Source organism: Aricia agestis, chromosome Z (genome assembly GCF_905147365.1).
Source record: "Aricia agestis chromosome Z, ilAriAges1.1, whole genome shotgun sequence".
Taxonomy (NCBI): Eukaryota; Metazoa; Arthropoda; class Insecta; order Lepidoptera; family Lycaenidae; genus Aricia; species Aricia agestis.
The window spans coordinates 26,181,703-26,200,875 of NC_056428.1; the positions used below are offsets into that span (position 1 = coordinate 26,181,703).

Below are 19,173 nucleotides of genomic sequence, written 5' to 3' on the forward strand. Positions count from 1 at the left end.
CGAGTGATGAGAATGGGGTGCCAAAAGCCGCTCGATTATTCGCGCGTATACGCATGAGGTTATGCGTCCAGTATGCATATCATGACCACCATAGAAATAGTTTATTTCTTAGGAAAAATAGACAAAGAGATATATATAGACGTAGGTTTGGCAATTTTACTATTCTGTCACTATTTTTATTCCTCCGAATTTCTACTGCAGTCGTGCTGGGCTACTGACGTTCTATTTTCCTCCTACGTAAAATTGGTGCTGTGAAGATGGGAATCCCCTCATCTTACGAGCATACCTAAGCATTGATAATAATAAGTTACTTACTTCTGTCTGGTATTACCTTATTTTCCTGTTCTGAGGGTATTGTGTGTATGTATGTATAGTGCTTGTTAATTTCTTGTATTTCTTTGACTCGCTAATCTTATCATGCGTTCGCAGTTGCAACATAGAGCTCGTATTTCTGAGCACTCTCCAACGTAATATCTACTCCAAAGTTTAAAGCAGTGTTTCGCTAACTTTTTGTGTTCAAGGTACACAATAAATAAGTCAGTTTGTACAGGAGTGCACTGATATTCCATTTCTTAGTCGATCGTACTGTGATGAACCTTTTTCTGATTCTCATAAACTAGGAATAAGTACCTTGTGACCTGAGGCACACCAACTAGTGCCAACTACTGACCACGGTACACCAGCGTGCCGCACACCATTTGCGGAACACTGCTCCAAACGTGGTAACGTTCTATGTATTTTCCTTCTACGAAAAATTGGTAACCGACTTCTGTGTATGTACTGGGAACCCCACATAATATATTTCTTACGAGAAAAGTAAGGACAAACCCAGGACTATTTGCACAATTCTTCAAAAGATAACTGAAACTGTATGATTCAACATACATACTGTGTTTTGTAAATTGGGCATTATTCAGTAAACTAACACGTTTCCATTGTAGTTCAGTTTACCGTTTATGTCAGGAAACCCGATTGTATATTGTATATTATACTTTGTCATTCAATGTTGTTAGGGTTGGCACTTGGATGATAAACAATAATTTTATTTAAAAATCAACCCCCCATGAAAAAGAGGGGTGTTGTAAGTTAATCGCAGTGTTTTTCAGCCTTTTTTTGCTCCCCAGGGGGTCGCGGCCCACAGGTTAAAAAACTCTGGTTTAACGTGCATGTCCGTTGCAACTTGCAATTACTAAACGAGTGGATCGATGTTGATCTACTTATTTTTGTTTTGGTCACCAGTTGGCAGTTAGTCACCACACTCACCAGTCACAATAACAATATGCTTTGTTCAATATTATTAGTATTATGTTCCTATGTTTCCAATTTAAATTTCAAGTTCGGTCATCGGAAACCTAGCACATAAGCGCTTAATGTAATGACTAATAATAATAAATCAAGCAGCATTTTTTGCAACAGCCATACAGGAACTGTATAGTGTATTGTTTTTCGTCTTTAATTCGTATACATCAATTATAAAAATCCTTGAATAGCATCGAGTTGTTGCCTACCTCTTGAATGGTTATTATGTGATTTAGGTATCAAGGTTTGCGGGTATGCTTGTAATGAGGAAATCGAAGTGAAATATTGTATCGGTCATTACTCATTAGTTCTATTGCAAAATACCTAATGTAAGCTGCTTTGGGATATTTCTGTTCTCTACATCTTCGTTCTCTGCGAAAGTGACAGATTCATTGGCTTTTTCCCGCGACATTAGTCCGCCAGAAATAGTATTTCTGCAGGCTTAACATTACATTACAACATTAGAAACGGGAAAGAATCGACATACTGACAGATTTTAGTGATAAAATGGCGGATTAGCTTTGTCGATCTGTCACTTTGTCTATTCTTCCGTAGAAAGAAAGCGCTTCTATCGACTATGGAGACGATCATGCTAAGCCTACTGGTATGCAAACTTAGACTTACATATTTAACCCACGAATGGGGTGCAATGTTGAAAAAGTTCACCCCTCCATAAATTTTATTGGAGTCCAAGACGTTAAAATCATTTAGCAGAACTTGGTATTTGTTTATATTTTTTATATCTTTTAATTCATTAAAATAAATGTTATAACTAAGTACTGTATATTATTGTCCTATTTTTGTTAGGTAATTATTGAATAATTACAATTAACGTTAAGGTTAATAATAGTTAATTATTGTGATTGCACACAAACGACTTATAAAGCTAGGCCATAGTATAATTTATGCAGTTGAACTATTTCATATACTTTACTATACTTAATTCATTATCATCGTGCTTACGTCTCTTTTCATTGCTCGCGATATTTTGCATGCGAAATAAGGATACAAGTAGAGCTGTAGATTAATGGGCGAATTTATACTTGTTAGCTAAGTGGACTATAAAGTAGTGTAAAGTAGTAAGTTGCAATCTGTGGGAAATAAAGATCTACCGTATTCACGATAAAGCGATAAACGAACTTTAAAGGAGGTTGGAAAGTCACCATACGTTTAATTCCTCGCAACGCTACCCATACATGCATATTACAAACGAAGAAACTTCTTTAAATCTAAAGAACAATTTGTTCGCAGGATATTCGAGAAGGTTCGACAGTATTTCGGGGCGCAGAGCGAGTCGATACCCATGTCGTTCGTGCTGGGCTTCTACGTCAGTCTCGTGGTGAAGAGATGGTGGGAGCAGTACAAACTGTTGCCGTGGCCGGACACGCTCGCTCTCTTCATATCAGCAGGCATCCCTGGAGCGGTTAGTAAAGTAAAGACAAGTATACTGGGAGTGTAGCTTTGTGTCTAATGGCTTAGCCGGCCCCTAGACGAGCAATTTTATTGTCAATATCACGTATTGCGTAATATTATTGACCGTCTAGGGTTGATATTTAACATCGCGCGTCTTCAATCTAATTGTCAAATAATACTGTCCAATAAAATTGAAGCGTGATATTGAAAATGAAATTGCTCGTCTAGGGGCCGGCCGCGGCATACTTCTGTGTTGTTTGTTATATTTTGTGTCTTTTTTGCGTGCGGCGCAGGGCGCTGTGTTCACCGGTCGCCACCCATTTTAAACTCCGAAGAAAAAGGGGTTATAAATTATAATATAAGTTAAATATGTTTGTCTTGCCTGTCCATTGCATCTGGTGGCATCATAGCATCCAAGCGGGTGGACCGATTCCGATTTACTTTTTTGTTTGAAAGCTGTTTGATTGAGTGTTCTTACTTCTTAGCAATGATTTCTCATCATCAGGTCGCTAAGTGCTATATTCAGCTGTATCAGTAAGCAAAAAGTTTTGATAAAATATTCATTATTTTGCATTCTAGGGCTCCATTCTCAAGCGTCGATTGACGTTTCGATCATAGGCTATCCTACGCTAATCGGGTCCCTGATTCCTGACACTTATAATTTGTTTTTTTTTAATCGTCAAGTCAAATCACATACACCGCGCTGCACGCACAGATTGTTTTAACTATCTTTACTTATGTGCTATTTTCTGAACCTAAACCATTTATTAATTATTATTATATGGAAACAAATAGAATGACCACCAAAAAAAATTATGTCTAAAATTGCAATACTACCAGCTATTTTAGTCACGGCTACACTTCAAATTGTAATCGAACGCCAAATATAGTAAACTAGCTGTTGCCCGCGACTTCGTCCGCGTGGACTTCAGTTTATAGCGCGCGATGTCAACAAAATTGGTGTCAAAAGCTTTTATAAAAAAAACCCAGCAGGGCAATCGCGCTAAATTTTTTCAACTGAAGCGCAAATGAAACTCGGACGTTGATAGACTTTTGGTACGATTCGGTATCGCGCTAACGTTTTGACAGCTAGTTGAGACGTTACTGAACCTCAGCCCAAGCGCAAACGCTGTCAAAACAAAAAGTTGATACAATGCTACTACTACTCGCACGTTTCTGAAACGTTTCTTATTTTGGTGTGTTAAATTGACAAAAATCGATGGAAAAATATAACACAAGCTATAATCAAATTATAATATAAGCTTATGTTTTACTTCAAAGCTGTAAAATAAAATAAAAAGTGAATTGAATTTTGACATTATTTCTTTACGTAAGTAAATGTTTTCCGCGCCACAAAAACTTTTGTCACAAGTCACAACTCACAAGTCACTATTCAACACTTAAAGTATGGCGTTTGTAAAATATAGTAAAATAAAATTATGAATTCACCTACGTAAATTAAAAACTCCAAGTAACATTCATTATTCCTTATCTACCTACTACGTACCAAAACATTAAACAACTTCACTCGTGTCATATTCATCCATATGTAATTGACCAATTAACGCATTGGAAAAAATTTGTTCATATTTAAGCCAATCAAAATTAAATCAAAAGGGCGCTGATTGGTCCGCTGCAATGTCTGTCTAAAGGTCAAACGATGTGCTTCGTTCGAGTTCCATCTAAGGTTGAGTTACGGTTGGAACGTTAGCACGATACTGAAATTAGTTCAGACGCAGCGGAACCAAACCGTAACTGAACCACAACCAAAGCAAATGTGAACCTGAATTGAAACGTTTAAAAATAACGCGATTGCCCTGCTGGTACCCCTTAAATCAATACAGCTGTGCAGTGTGCACACAATAAGTAGGTACTTCATTTTTTTATATTAAACTTTATATTTTATGCCAAATTTTAAAGCTTATTCAGCCCCCCAATTACACAACTTTACCCATAAACTATTTATCATTGATAGGTTTAGCCCCAATTTCACCAACGTCTGTTAGTGTTAACAGCTTGTTAAAATGTCCTGTCTTCTCTTTCATTCATATGAAAAACGAAACAGCTAACGTGATACTAATTCGAGCATTAACTTTAACAGTCGTTGGTGAAATTTGGTCTTAAGGTTACGTCACTGCCTGCACAGATAAAGTACTGAGTTATTTAATACCGTAGAATAGATATAACAATCGAAAAAAATCGAGACTTAAATGTAAGATGATACCACCTCTTATAGAAATACTTTTGAGCAAGCGTCAGCGCGATGTAGAAGACGCACGGCGCCATCTATTATGAATTTTTTGAACAAATTTACGACCCTTACAACCCTTTTTTCCAGTAAAAAAGTAGCCTATGTCCTTTCTCAGGCTTTAGACTATCTGTATACAAAATTTCATTACAATCGGTTCGGTAGTTTTGGCGTTTGGCGTGAAAGCGAGACTGGCAGACAGACAGACAGAGATACTTTCGCATTTATAATATTAGTATAGATTATGTGCACACTGCACAGCTGTTTTTGGGTATTTTGATTAATTAAGGGCCGCGCTACACCGGAATGGCAGCGGCGAGGCGAGCACTTTCAGCGCTGCCATTCCGGTGTAGCACGGCCCTAAGAGGGGAACCACCCTTACAACCCTTTTTTCCAGTAAAAAAGTAGCCTATGTCCTTTCTCAGGCTTTAGACTATCTGTATACAAAATTTCATTACAATCGGTTCGGTAGTTTTGGCGTTTGGCGTGAAAGCGAGACTGACAGACAGACAGACAGAGATACTTTCGCATTTATAATATTAGTATAGATTATGTGCACACTGCACAGCTGTTTTTGGGTATTTTGATTAATTAAGGGCCGCGCTACACCGGAATGGCAGCGGCGAGGCGAGCACTTTCAGCGCTGCCATTCCGGTGTAGCACGGCCCTAAGAGGGGTACCACTTACCAGGGTTTTAAAAAGTTTTTAAATTTGACACAAATTTTGTTGACACCGCGCGCTATAAACTAAAGTCCACGCGGACGAAGTCGCGGGCAACAGCTAGTTATGAATAAAAACAATCTATACTAATATTATAAATGCGAAAGTATCTCTGTCTGTCTGTCTGTCTGTCTGTCTGTCTCGCTTTCACGCCAAAACTACTGAACCGATTGCAATGAAATTTTGTACACAGTTATTCTAGAGTCTGAGAAAGGACATAGGCTACATTTTGATGTGGGAAAATATCTTATTTCCATGAAAATATCGATGAAAATTACTTCGCATTGCGCGTGTCCAGTGCTCATCCCGGGGGCCTGGGTTCGAGTCCCGCAGGCGGAACAAAGTTTTCAATGTTCCTGGGTCTTGGATGTGTATTAAAATAATATTTCAAAAATCTTAAATATATTTTATGTATAATATTATAAAAAATCCAGAAATATATCGATGCAATGTACATTTTAGTTCTAATACGATTCAACAGATGGCGTTTTATTTTTACTTCATTGTAACATAGAACTAATCATACTTATTATTATGTTTTTGTTTATAGTTTTTAATACGTTAGAATATTATGTTTAATAATATTATCACTTGCTATAATAATAATCAATCTATCTTATCTTATAGAACTCCTATTGCATTTCTAAGGAGTTCGAGTGTACCGTGTTGTTTTATATTCCATCCAGAAAATGTATCAATGCAATCAACATTTTAATTCTAATATATGAAAACAGATGGCGCTTTATTTTTGACTTCATTATTGTAACAGAACTAATCATACCTACTTTATTATATATTATTGTTTTTATTCATAACTAGCTGTTGCCCGCGACTTCGTCCGGATGGACTTTAGTTTATAGCGCGCGGTGTCAACAAAATTTGTGTCAAATTTAAAAACTTTTTAAAACCCTGGTAAGTGGTACCCCTCTTAGGGCCGCGCAGCGCGCTACACCGGAATGGCAGCGCTGAAAGTGCTCGCCTCGCCGCTGCCATTCCGGTGTAGCGCGGCCCTTAATTAATCAAAATACCCAAAAACAGCTGTGAAAGTATCTCTGTCTGTCTGTCTGTCTGTCAGTCTCGCTTTCACGCCAAACGCCAAAACTACCGAACCGATTGTAATGAAATTTTGTATACTGATAGTCTAAAGCCTGAGAAAGGACATAGGCTACTTTTTTACTGGAAAAAAGGGTTGTAAGGGTCGTAAATTTGTTCATAATAGATGGCGCCGTGCGTCTTCTACATCGCGCTGACGCTTGCTCAAAAGTCTTTCTATAAGAGGTGGTATCATCTTACATTTAGGTCTCGATTTTTTTCGATTGTTATATCTATTCTACGGTATTAAATAACTCAGTACTTTATCTGTGCAGGAAGTGACGTAACCTTAAGACCAAATTTCACCAACGACTGTTAAAGTTAATGCTCGAATTAGTATCACGTTAGCTGTTTCGTTTTTCATATGAATGAAAGAGAAGACAGGACATTTTAACAAGCTGTTAACTAACAAACGTTGGTGAAATTGGGGCTAAACCTATCAATGATAAATAGTTTATGGGTAAAGTTGTCTAATTGGGGGGCTAAATATGCTTTAAAATTTGGCATAAAATATAAAGTTTAATATACAAAAATGAAGTACTTATTGTGTGTGTCATATATTATTATCTTACCTAACTTTACATTATCTGTGAACTATTGTATCACGTTACCATGGAGTCATAGACGTTACCATGGAGTTATTGTTCTATAAGCTTCTCTAGTTTATTCGTGGCTTAAGAGATAGCGACATCAGAACAAAAATTCTTCAAGAAAGAGACACGCCACCATTTGCAAAGCTAATTCAGATAGCCTCAGCAATGGAAATGGGGAAAGCTGAGAATAAAAACATATCGCAGGACTTAAATAGAGCATGGAACACGAACGCTGTAACATCTACAAGAAGACAACTTCGGCCAACTACTTCGACAAAAATAAATATGAAACGCAGATCACCAATCACAATAAGAGACTTAAGGGGGACAGAGTTCTAGCACATTTCGATCCAAAGAAACAATTAATTATAGCCACTGACGCCTCACCTGTAGGATTAGGAGCAGTACTTTCACATAGGCTACCAGATGGATCAGAAAGACCTGTGGCATTTGCGTCGAGAACATTAGCCACAAGTGAAAGGAAATACAGCCAAATAGATAATGTAAAGTTAGGTAAGATAATAATATATGACAGTGTGCACACTGCACAGCTGTATTTAAGGGGTAACAGGGTTTTTTTATAAAAGCTTTTGACACCAATTTTGTTGACATCGCGCGCTATAAACTGAAGTCCACGCGGACGAAGTCGCGGGCAACAGCTAGTAATATATAATAAAGTAGGTATGATTAGTTCTGTTACAATAATGAAGTAAAAAATAAAACGCCATCTGTTTTCATATATTAGAATTAAAATGTTGATGGCCAACACGGTACACTTGAACTCCTTAGAAATGCAGTAGGAGTTCTATAAGATAAGATAGATTGATTATTATTATACCAAGTGATAATATTATTAAACATAATATTCTAACGTATTAAAAACTATAAACAAAAACATAATAACTAATAAGTATGATTAGTTCTATGTTACAATGAAGTAAGAAATAAAACGCCATCTGTTGAATCGTATTAGAACTAAAATGTTCATTGCATCGATATATTTCTGGATTTTTTATAATAAATATATTTTATGTATAAATAAAATATATTTAAGATTTTTGAAGTATTATTTTAATACACATCCAAGACCCAGGAACATTGAAAACTTTTTGTTCCGCCTGCGGGACTCGAACCCAGGACCCCCGGGATGAGCGCTGGCCACGCGCAATGCGAATTAATTTTCATCGATATTTTCATGGAAATAAGATATTTTCCCACATCAAAATGTAGCCTATGTCCTTTCTCAGACTCTAGAATAACTGTGTACAAAATTTCATTGCAATCGGTCTAGTAGTTTTGGCGTGAAAGCGAGACAGACAGACAGACAGAGATACTTTCGCATTTATAATATTAGTATAGATGACCACCAAATATAGTAAATGATCACCAAGTATAGTATATGATCACCAAATATAGTAAATGATCACGAAAGCGAGTAAATCAATGCGATATTTCTGTCCAAATAAATCACTATGATTGACAAAAAATGTATTACGTAAGCATATTAACAAAAAAGTACAATAACTCCATATTATATATAATAATATGGAGTTATTATATATATAACTCCATATTATATATTCAGCAATTTGGACCTGAAGAGTTAACAGACGGACACCTCATACCTTACTTATACTGAGTCCCGTTATCATTATTATATTATTTATTTACGATAGTCAAATAACATTTCTTTTTCAAGTTCATTTTTCTTTAATAGGATAGCAAAATGAAAATACTTTGGTTATAATTTTACATTAAAATGCTAGTATGATGTTGGTGATCATTTACTAATTTTGGTGATCGTTTACTACTTTTGGTTTATCAATGATTTATTTGGAGTCATTTTGCATAAATAGGATAGCGAGATGTTAAATCTTTGGTGATCATTTTACATCAAAATGCTGGTATAATGATGGTGATCATTTACTAATTTTGGTGATCATTTACTATTTTTGGTTTTACAATGATTTATTTGGAGTCATTTTACATAAATAGGATAGCGAAATATTGAATCTTTGGTTATCATTTTACATTAAAATGGTGGTCTGTATTTTGGTGTTCGTTTACTATTTTTGTCTGTGAAATGTTACTATTTCTGGTGATCAGTTAACTATAAGCCTTATTATATTTCTTTAGCCCGCTCTAGAGCCTAGAAACGACTGGTCGTATTTGAACTTGAAATACCATTGCAACCGGTTTGTTATGAAAGTACTGAAACGATATTAGAATTTATGCAGTAAATCTTCATTCACTGCTACATTGTTCGGGTTACGAGCTATGAGTAAACACGGATCTCAATTCTAGTTACTTTTTAAATTATTGTATGTTATGTCTGACAAGTGACAACGATGACTAAATGCATGTATATACCTTTGGCACACATATCTAGTCAGTCTATTTACAATCGTATGGCTAACAGCTAATGTCTATAAGCGGCTAATTTTTGTTTGTTTTTCGGTAATATATCTCGAAATATATTTACTCACGTATTAAACTTTTTGTTATTGTCAATTTGTCACTAATACTTATTACAAACGTGTTACAAACTTATTAAAAAATGTAAATATTTTACCTATGAATTTTTATGTCCTTGTAATGTTTCGGATGATAGATAAGGCCACGCAAAACTTCAAGATTGATACGCTAAAATGTACATTTTAAGAATAATAATACACTATGTTTACGTTTATTTGCAAAAACATGGTTTGATTAGTCGGGTATTGACTCTTGTGGACTGGGATAATATTAATATTATGCTATTCGTAATTTTCAATCGGACAGGACGTTTCGTTTCTTTTAGTACAAATTTCTCTGCGCATCCAATTTTTGCTGAGCGATGGGGGTTTAACATTGCTTTTTTTAGGGTTTCGTACCCAAAGGGTTAAAACGGGACCCTATTCATGAGACTTCGATGTCTGTCTGTCCGTCTGTCTGTCTCCAGGCTGTAACTCAAGAACCGCTATAGCTAGACTACTGAAATTTTCACAGATTGTGTATATCTATCTGTTGCCGCTATGACAACAAACACTAAAAATAAAATAAAGTTAATATTTAACCCATACAAAAAACACAATTTTTTGTCTACTTTCACTCTGTACCGGTACGGAACCCTTCATGCGCGAGTCTGACTCGCACTTGGCCGATTTTTGTTGGATGATAAGAATCATTCAATATCCATAATCAATGTACACCCTGGATGAGTAATCCAGGGTGTACACAATACAAAATATACCTCCTAATAATGGTGCTAGTTATATAATTTACAACATAATCAAATAATAATTAGTGTGTAAAACGTGATTGGCGAATTGTTTGCGCGTATTGATTGAATTTGTTGAACGGTCTATTAATTAATATCAGCCTTTAGCCTCGTATAGTTTGTATAGATTATACATAATATATAATATCACTGTGTACTACCAAATACTAATTTAATATGACAAAGCCAAAATATTTATCAGGCAAAGTGCTCAGTTCTACGGAAAATGTAACCAGTAACCACAGTAAACAAAGAGTAATTAAACTAATTATTATACATACTTTAAAGAAATATAATTGATAAATGAAAAGTTTAAAAAATAATAAGATATCTAATGATGAAAAGATCTATTATGAAATAAACGAAAACATAGTAACTGCCGTACTCAGAGACATTTAATTATTAAAAACCTTCAATTTAATGACGCGTTTGACAGATACTTAATGCATAGGCTTATCTATGTCAAAATTTTACATTAATTACATTTAAGTAAGTATAAATTATGTTATAATATTCCACTCTGAGTGCGGCAGTAAAACGACTAAATTAATAGGAATCCACACCGCCCTTTTTCCATTCAAACTTTGTCCCCTGTTTCCTCCCTGGATAATGCTAGTAAAGTTATACTTTTTTTCCTGAATATCTACGGCCACTAATACAATGTCCCTATGTTTTCTTTTACTGGGAGCATGGCAGTGCTCCAGCCAAGCTTTTTAGCAAAGGCACGGCCGTAGCATACTTTTCTCGAAGCGGTTCGCGGCTTTTTCACACCCTCTTTATCTTCGATGTTAACAAAGCTAGGGATTTAGAATTTCGGTGACTAGGAGCAAGAATTAAAACTAGCTTAACCTCCAAATTACATAACATTTCGATAAATAGTTTAATAGTTACGGATGATCAAAGTTACTACATTTTGTCACTCACTGACTGACAGATCATCAAAATTCTAAGGTACTTCTAGCAGGCTTAGAACTTTGAAATTTGGCAACAAGGTAGGTCGTTATCCACAATGAAAGGGAAAATTATGAAACTGGCCAAGTGCGAGTCGGACTGGCGTATATAGGGTTTCGTACCGTAAATTTGTATGGGAGCCCCCCATAAATCACAAGTTTATGTACTTTTTATTACTTATTATTAAAGTTGAAATACAATTAAGTATTTTCTGAAATTTTCAAAAACCTCACTTTTACCATTATGGATATAGAGCAAAAAAGAGCAAAAAAACGTGTTTGTTGTATGAGACCCCCGATTAATCATTTATTTTAATTTAGTTGGACTATTAGCTTTTATAGCGACAACAAAAGTAAGTACATAATTTGTAAAAAAAATATCTAGCTATTGCGGTTCTCGAGATCTAGCCTCGTGACACACGGACGGACGACAGACAGACAGCGAAGTCTAGACTCATTAGGAATAGGCTCCCGTTTTCATCCTTTGGGCAAGGAAACCTAAAAACTGAAAAGTATAATTATATAACTTTATTAAATAAAAGATAAGATTTTTATGTTTGTGGCTTTGCAAGAACATTAAAAATGGGTTTCGACTTCATAATAATTATTTTACGTACAAAAGGAAAAATAGTGTTAACAAAGTTAACAATGAAACTATGATAATTAAATTCGATTAAAATATAAATGAAATCAGAACTGCGAATTACGATGTACACTCCATACTCGCTCGATAGATGGTGTAGCACTCCCTTTATATCGCGGTATCGCTTGTTTGCGGAGTATAATTATTATGGTTTAAAAAAATCCGGGATAGGTCGTAATACTCAATCGAAAGTAACATCGGTGCACGAATAACCTCCTGAAAGTTCAAAAGTTGTTGGGCTATCGTCATAGAAATTGTACTTTTTAGAAGTACCTACCTGTTATTATCAATATATATACCTAGAGATAGAGAATGGGTGCTAAGCTAAGTACAGAAAAGTTTTAACGTGACCTGAAAAGAAAAGAAACCTTAAAAAAAGAAATGAAATCCCACCAAAACATTAAATGTAAAAAGGAGCCAAGCAAAATATTGCATAGCAATGCAATATAGCTATCGTAAAAAGTTTTCAGATCACATTCAAGCCAAGCCTTCAACTTATTTTGTAATTTAAATCAACACTCAGTGAATTTATCAATAGTTTTCTTTATTTTATAATTATTATAGTGGCTTGGCAATGAGCACTAGAGAAATAATCAGCGACTGATTGGATTTATTGGCTACCATCGTCCACATGCATCGTTACATTACTAAAATACACTTTACGCTTGCCGTTTGTGTAAGTATGAACTACCCCAAATATGAAGTTTTATATTTGTTTTTCTTGTGCTCATTGCCGAGCCACTATAATAATTATAAAATAAAGAAAACTATTGATAAATTCACTGAGTGTTGATTTAAATTACAAAATAAGTTGAAGGCTTGGCTTGAATGTTATCTGAAAACTTTTTACGATAGCTATATTGCATTGCTATGCAATATTTTGCTTGGCTCCTTTTTACATTTATTGTTTTGGTGGTATTTTCATAATTTAATTATTAAATAAGATATGAACGTTTAAAAACCCAAAAAAATGGCCAGATTTTCCGTTGTCTTCAAACATCCAGAAAACAGATTTGGCTAGATTATACAAAAAAAGCAAAACATAGGAACACAGCTCTAGCCTTTCTTTAATCTTTAATGAAAAAAGTACTTAAATCGGTTAAGTTTTGGAGAAGGAATCAGGGGACAACGAATCGTTGATTTTTTGTAGTTGTCTCTATCGCGTTCTGTGGTATAGGCTTGAGGTAAGGGAGACAGCTATAGGTATTACACGTACTTTTTTTTCCTCTGGTGTATCCTCTTAAGCTACATCATGCCCGGTTTCGAAGTTTTTTTGACAGTAGTTCATCTATTTCCTAGCCCTTTTAAATATTAACCAATCTACAAAGTTTTTGAATTAACCTCTGTCTAAAAGCCTCCATAACTGGGTAGAAGTTAGTGATGAATGATTTGTGAATAATTGAAATGTTTGAACCATTGCACTTTCGTAAGTTGGAACTGGGAATGTTCACGATGTGACGAATTTAATTTAAACAATTATTGCTACATCAGCGCTGCAAATGAAACCAAGTTATGAAATAGCTTAGGTACGGTCAGAATGCGGCAGAATGAAGTGCAATCATCATTATCACCACTCCGTCCCATACTTCGAGAGTAGACTTTTAAATGTTGTTACCACTAATTACCACCCATCTATTTACATGGCGAAATGCTTTACGCGTGCGAGACAGATTGGGGACATCGGTCGGGGTATATGGGATTTCCCAGGCGTACGGTCTTCCCACTAAAACCCAATAGTGCTCCGCTTTAAGCAAAATTACGGGTACGATAAACCTACCGCAACAGTTGCCGGATGCCTGCCATTTGGAATCGAAATTCGAATCTTCAAAATATGTAGGTCCTTCAAATATGTCATTTGTACAATCATAGTGGGTTGTGCTATTGTTCACAACTGCACAATCATGGTTATCCACTTATTTACTGAAGCTTAACGTAATAAAAGGCCAATGGACAACTTCGCTCTCGTCTGTCTGTCCGTCTGTCTGTCTCCAGGCTGTAGTATCTCAAGAACCGCTAATAGCTAGATTTCTGAAAATTTCACAAAGTATATAATACATCTGTTGCCGCTATAACAAAAAATCCTAAGAACAAAATAAAATAAATATTTAAGGAGTCTGTCTGTCTGTCTGTCTGTTTGTCTGTGTGTGTATCTGTCCGTGGCATCGTAGCATCCAACCGGGTGGACCGATTTTGATCTAGTTTTTTTTTGTTTGAAAGCTGACATGATCGAGAGTGTTCTTAGCTATAATTCATCATTATCAGCCTGCTCAGTGCTGGACAATCAGGGTTTATCTGGTTCATGAAAGGCCGTTAGCAACTTGCAGTTGTTTGATGGGTTTTATATTTCATTGTAGTTCGTGACATTTGTGAATATACAATATACGTATACACATATTAATGAAAAGTTGCCCTGGTGCTGCAGCATCACCTGGTAATCAATAGGATATCCAACTCCTCGCCAACTTAGAGCAGAGGTTTCGTGTTTGGGCTCATTTTAATTGCGTTAACCAGTAAGAAGTAGATAGACAGTAAATATTGACATGCTGCTGCTGCAGCATCACCTGGATTCTATAGGAACCGAGCTTCGTATGAACCCAAAGTGGAGGTTTTGTGTTTGGGCTCATATTAACGGCCTCATCGAAAAGGACATTGATAGATAGTAATCATGAGAATATTATTCTGTTGATAGGAATTATTCTGCACTATAACCAACTCAACTTTCAAAAGTATGAAATAAAATTAAATTAAGAAATTTAAAAAAACCACCGCCAAACAACTTTAAAAAGTAATGAAATAATATTTACTGCCTGTAAGTTCAAATAATTCCTAACTTGTGTAAAGTAATATTTTAGTCCATAATTGTTGTCAAGGTGTGTCGGGGGACCGGTATTGTAGATGTTTGATTTCACATATGACATAACGTAACATTATAGTTTATGGATCTGTTCACACTAATTCACAGCGAACCGAATGGAGATAATCAGCGACTTGGCGGTTCTAGGTTGTAGTTTACTTGGCGGTCCCCCGACACACCGTGACAACAATTATGGACTAAAATACTCCATACAATTTGTATGGAAGCGGATGCGCGTATCGCACATTGTGTCGGGGCGCAGCGGATTTCCGTCAATGCGACAAGGCCCGGCAAGGCCCGACAAACCCGCTGCGCCCCGGCAACAGTGTGACCACACTTCACATAGATTTCCACTTTTTGGTAGATTTGAGGTCAAATGAATGACGATTTAGTAGTCCAAAATTTTTTGTAAATTTTAATAGAAGGTCGATATTATAACAAACAACAAATAATATAAAAAATTAAAATGCATAATGAAGACAGTCCATAATATAAACATTTTAGTTTTATTTTAGTTACAACCACGTAGAATACATTGATTAATAAAGGTAGATTTTCGGTAGAAGCTAAAACACGGTCTAGTAGATTTTAGTAGAATACAGCAACGTTTTTGATATATCGAGTCACGAGTGATTTAAGAGTGGTCACACTGGAGCTATCCAAATTACTCAAAATCCGTCAATGCGATGCGGCCCGGCCCGGTAATAGTGTGCTATAGCGCATTTTGCGTTGCGCTGAGCCCCGATCCGCCCCGGCAAGCCCCGGCACGCGCCGACAAAGAGAGAGCGAACCTAATGGTACGGAACCCTTCGTGCGAGTCCTACTCGCACTTGACTGTTTTTTTTAATTCCTTAATAATTTGCACTTCTTATTTTTAAGACTATTTCCGCGCGAGGTCAATGGAGGTGTTGATTTGTTTATAACAGCTGATCCAGTACCACTATCACTTACGTCACAGAAGAACACGATGGTTATGCTCTGTTAACAGCGTGTTCGTTACGTACGCTGAATTTGGAATTGTTGGAATTTCGCACAACTCTCAGGGTATATTCACACGATATGCACTCAACGCGCGTTTACAATAATTATTCGCTATAATGGCCGGAAAAAAATGTATGTAATGTATGGCATGGCATCGCTGCAACGTAAGTCGTAACTCGTAACGCAAAGGCTGTGTGGCTTCGCTCTTACTACGCAGTCTGATTTGCTGAGTAATTAAAATGAAAATGAAACCGTATATAACACTAATACGTCATAATATAGTAACGCCTCCGTGGTCTAGTGGTTTAGAGCGTGGCTCTTGACTCGGAGGTCGTGGGTTCGATTCCCGCGTTGGAAACATAGTATTTCCAAGTTTGGTTAGGAGTTAGGACGATGCAGGCTGATCACCTGATTGTCTGACAAGTGAGATGATGCATGAGTCGGATGTCGGTCTTCCGCCCCACTGGGCTATGAGAGTGAAAGGAATAGAGAGTTCTCTTGTGTACTGCGCACACACTTGGGCACTATAAAATTACTCCTGGCCACCGTCACCGAAACCGGTGTGAGGAGTATTATTATTTGTAGTATAGGAACAGTGAAGTGATATAGGAAAAAAGAATAAGCACAAGTTTGCGATTTTACGTTACAAATGGCCTGAGTCCTGACCCACCACTTACTGATAAGTTTTGGATAGGGTATCCACAACTTATCTGAAAGATAATGTATGCAGTATGCTCCATCTGTCAGATAAGTTGTGAATAGCCTATCCGTAAGTGGTGGAAGTTGGAACAGGCCCTTACCCTCTTATGTCTAGATTAAAAGGCCGCAGTTTTTTAACACACCATAGCTTCTAAAGTGTAATTTGTGGTACTAAAATAACGTGGTAGTTTGTGGTACGTGAATCAGAAAGAAAAAATATAGAATAATAACTAATGAGTAATAATATAATTATGTACACTTTACAAAATAATTCGTTCGTTCGTTAATTGATATTGGATTCGGACTCAAACCATAATAATTAAGTTCCTATTAAAATTCGAAATGTATGTGAAACGTCTACCACAATAATTTATTATTATGTGGTGGTCTGTGGAACGTACTAATTAAGTACTTTTATAATTACATATTATTGATTTTAAGTGTGTACAATTAATGTTTTGTACATCATTGCAATGCAATGAGTGCAAGATTTCGATGTTGTATTAATAATTATTATTAGGACTACAATATTGTGGTTACTGATTATTTGTGAATTGTGATGAATCATCACAATTCGGCTATCATCACTGATGGTAGCCGAAAATCGAAATGGTAAATGCGGAGGCATTTACAATTTAGCTCAGGGTTCTGTGCGCTGCGGCGCCCTGGTGCGCCTTGGAAAGGCAAGAGGGGCGCCGTGAATCGATCATACATCAATTGTCCGAAACCACAAATATTATAAAATAAATTAAGTATACTTAATATGAATGATGTAAATCAGGTAGATGATTAAATATTTGTTTATAACTATTTACCTGCTGCTAACCTAACAATAATCATGAAAGGTATTTTTATGTTTATTTTACTCTTATTTTTCTAATAGCTAGGTAGAGTGGGGCGCCGTGACAAAATATTTTAAGTGTAACTGCGCCGCAGGCTAAAAAAGCGCCTTTCTACAGCGCCTAGAGTGCTGGTAGTCCTAAAAAAGGGCCCCCTTTTTTGTTTGCCTTCGACGCCCCATTTTATCCGACTCCCTGGACCGTCACCTAGCGTCCCCCCTCCCCTAACGCCGCTACTGCTTATAATCACTTAGTATAATGATTACTGGTATAGCACAATATATCTGAAACCTATAATTACATAAAAATAACTTTGTTATCGATGACAGTTTTACCCGCATGCGAATCAATCTAGCTAGGTATTTATGTAACCTATGTAACATCAACTGGATACAGATCCAGTTGTGTTATAATGTAGCAGATTACAAAATCTGCTACATTATAACAGAGGACAAAAAAAACTGGCCAAGTGCGTATCGGGTCACGCGATATAGGGTTCAGTAGTACCGCTGGTTTTTGATATTTTTTGTATTATCAATGAATGTACATTTATAACGTGTTTTACACTACTAACAACATCATCTCAGTAACGTTCAAAGGAATTCGACGCAGTTTAAAGAAACTTTTGGTTCTTAACCAAAAGTTAATGTCTTCAATTAAATCGTCATTTGTTTGTACATGAAATTAAAAACCAGCACAATGCGTAGTACCGCTAGTTTTTGATAATTTTTGTATCGTCAATGAATGTACATTTGTAACGTGTTTTACAAATGTACATTCACTACCAACAATACCATCTCAGTTACTTTCAAAATAATTTGAACGAAAAGTTTCTTTATACTTCTTCGAATACATTATTTTAGTTGATCGACCACTACCCAATTACTTCTTTATGAAGTTTTCTTAGCCGTGATAGTTTTCCTTTAAAGTCAGCATAATATCTCCTACTCCCGCGAATTTTTCCACATTTCCAGAAGCAACCTGAACTAAACAGCTAAACCTGAGCCTGAAACCTGGACTCTAACGATTTTTTCCACTTTAAAACTTCATATTTCACAAGTGGATCCCTAAATCGGATAATGCTCTTTGAATACTCTAAACAATATTTAATAGAAACGTAGCCAACGACACCCCACACGATAGGATGGACGCGGAAAAAAATCACCCCCGCTATGTGTATGAGGAGGTACCATAAAAAAAAAGATTTTATATACCAATTTTATATACCATTTTGTCGCCGTCATTAAGATATAATATGCATACATGCCGAATTACAGCTTTGTAGGCCCTATAGTCTCAGAGAAAAACCGCGGACAGACAGACAGAAACACAGACGGACGGACAGACTGAAACTATAAGGGTTCCTTGTTGACTACGGAACCCTGATATGCTTTTTGTTTGTAGAAAAAAGTATTTTTTTGTTAAAAAATAAACACCTTTTTTTTTGGAGAAAAGTTTATTTTCTTAATAAACCCCATTGATTTTGAAACTGACACTGGTACTTAAGACTTTTCTGGGTCCCAGTGAACAAATTGAGACGCATCCCATGACTGTTGAAGGGTGGGGACGGGGTCCATACAAAA

General features: G+C 36.2%; 1 protein-coding gene across 4 annotated transcripts in view; it reads left to right on the top strand.

The window, feature by feature from the left end:
- The window catches only part of LOC121738366 (bestrophin-4), a 63,594-nt gene that overhangs the window by 23,387 nt on the left and 21,034 nt on the right, over nt 1–19,173 (top strand). For 3 of the 4 annotated variants that reach the window (XR_006037277.1, XM_042130357.1, XM_042130356.1), the window contains exon 3: nt 2,551–2,731. Coding sequence is in view for 3 of the 4 variants with exons in the window: in XM_042130357.1 (XP_041986291.1) it covers nt 2,551–2,731 (181 nt within the window). In the remaining variant the exon portion in view is untranslated. The remainder of the gene's footprint in view (nt 1–2,550; nt 2,732–19,173) is intronic. The other variant, XM_042130358.1, reaches the window with a different exon arrangement.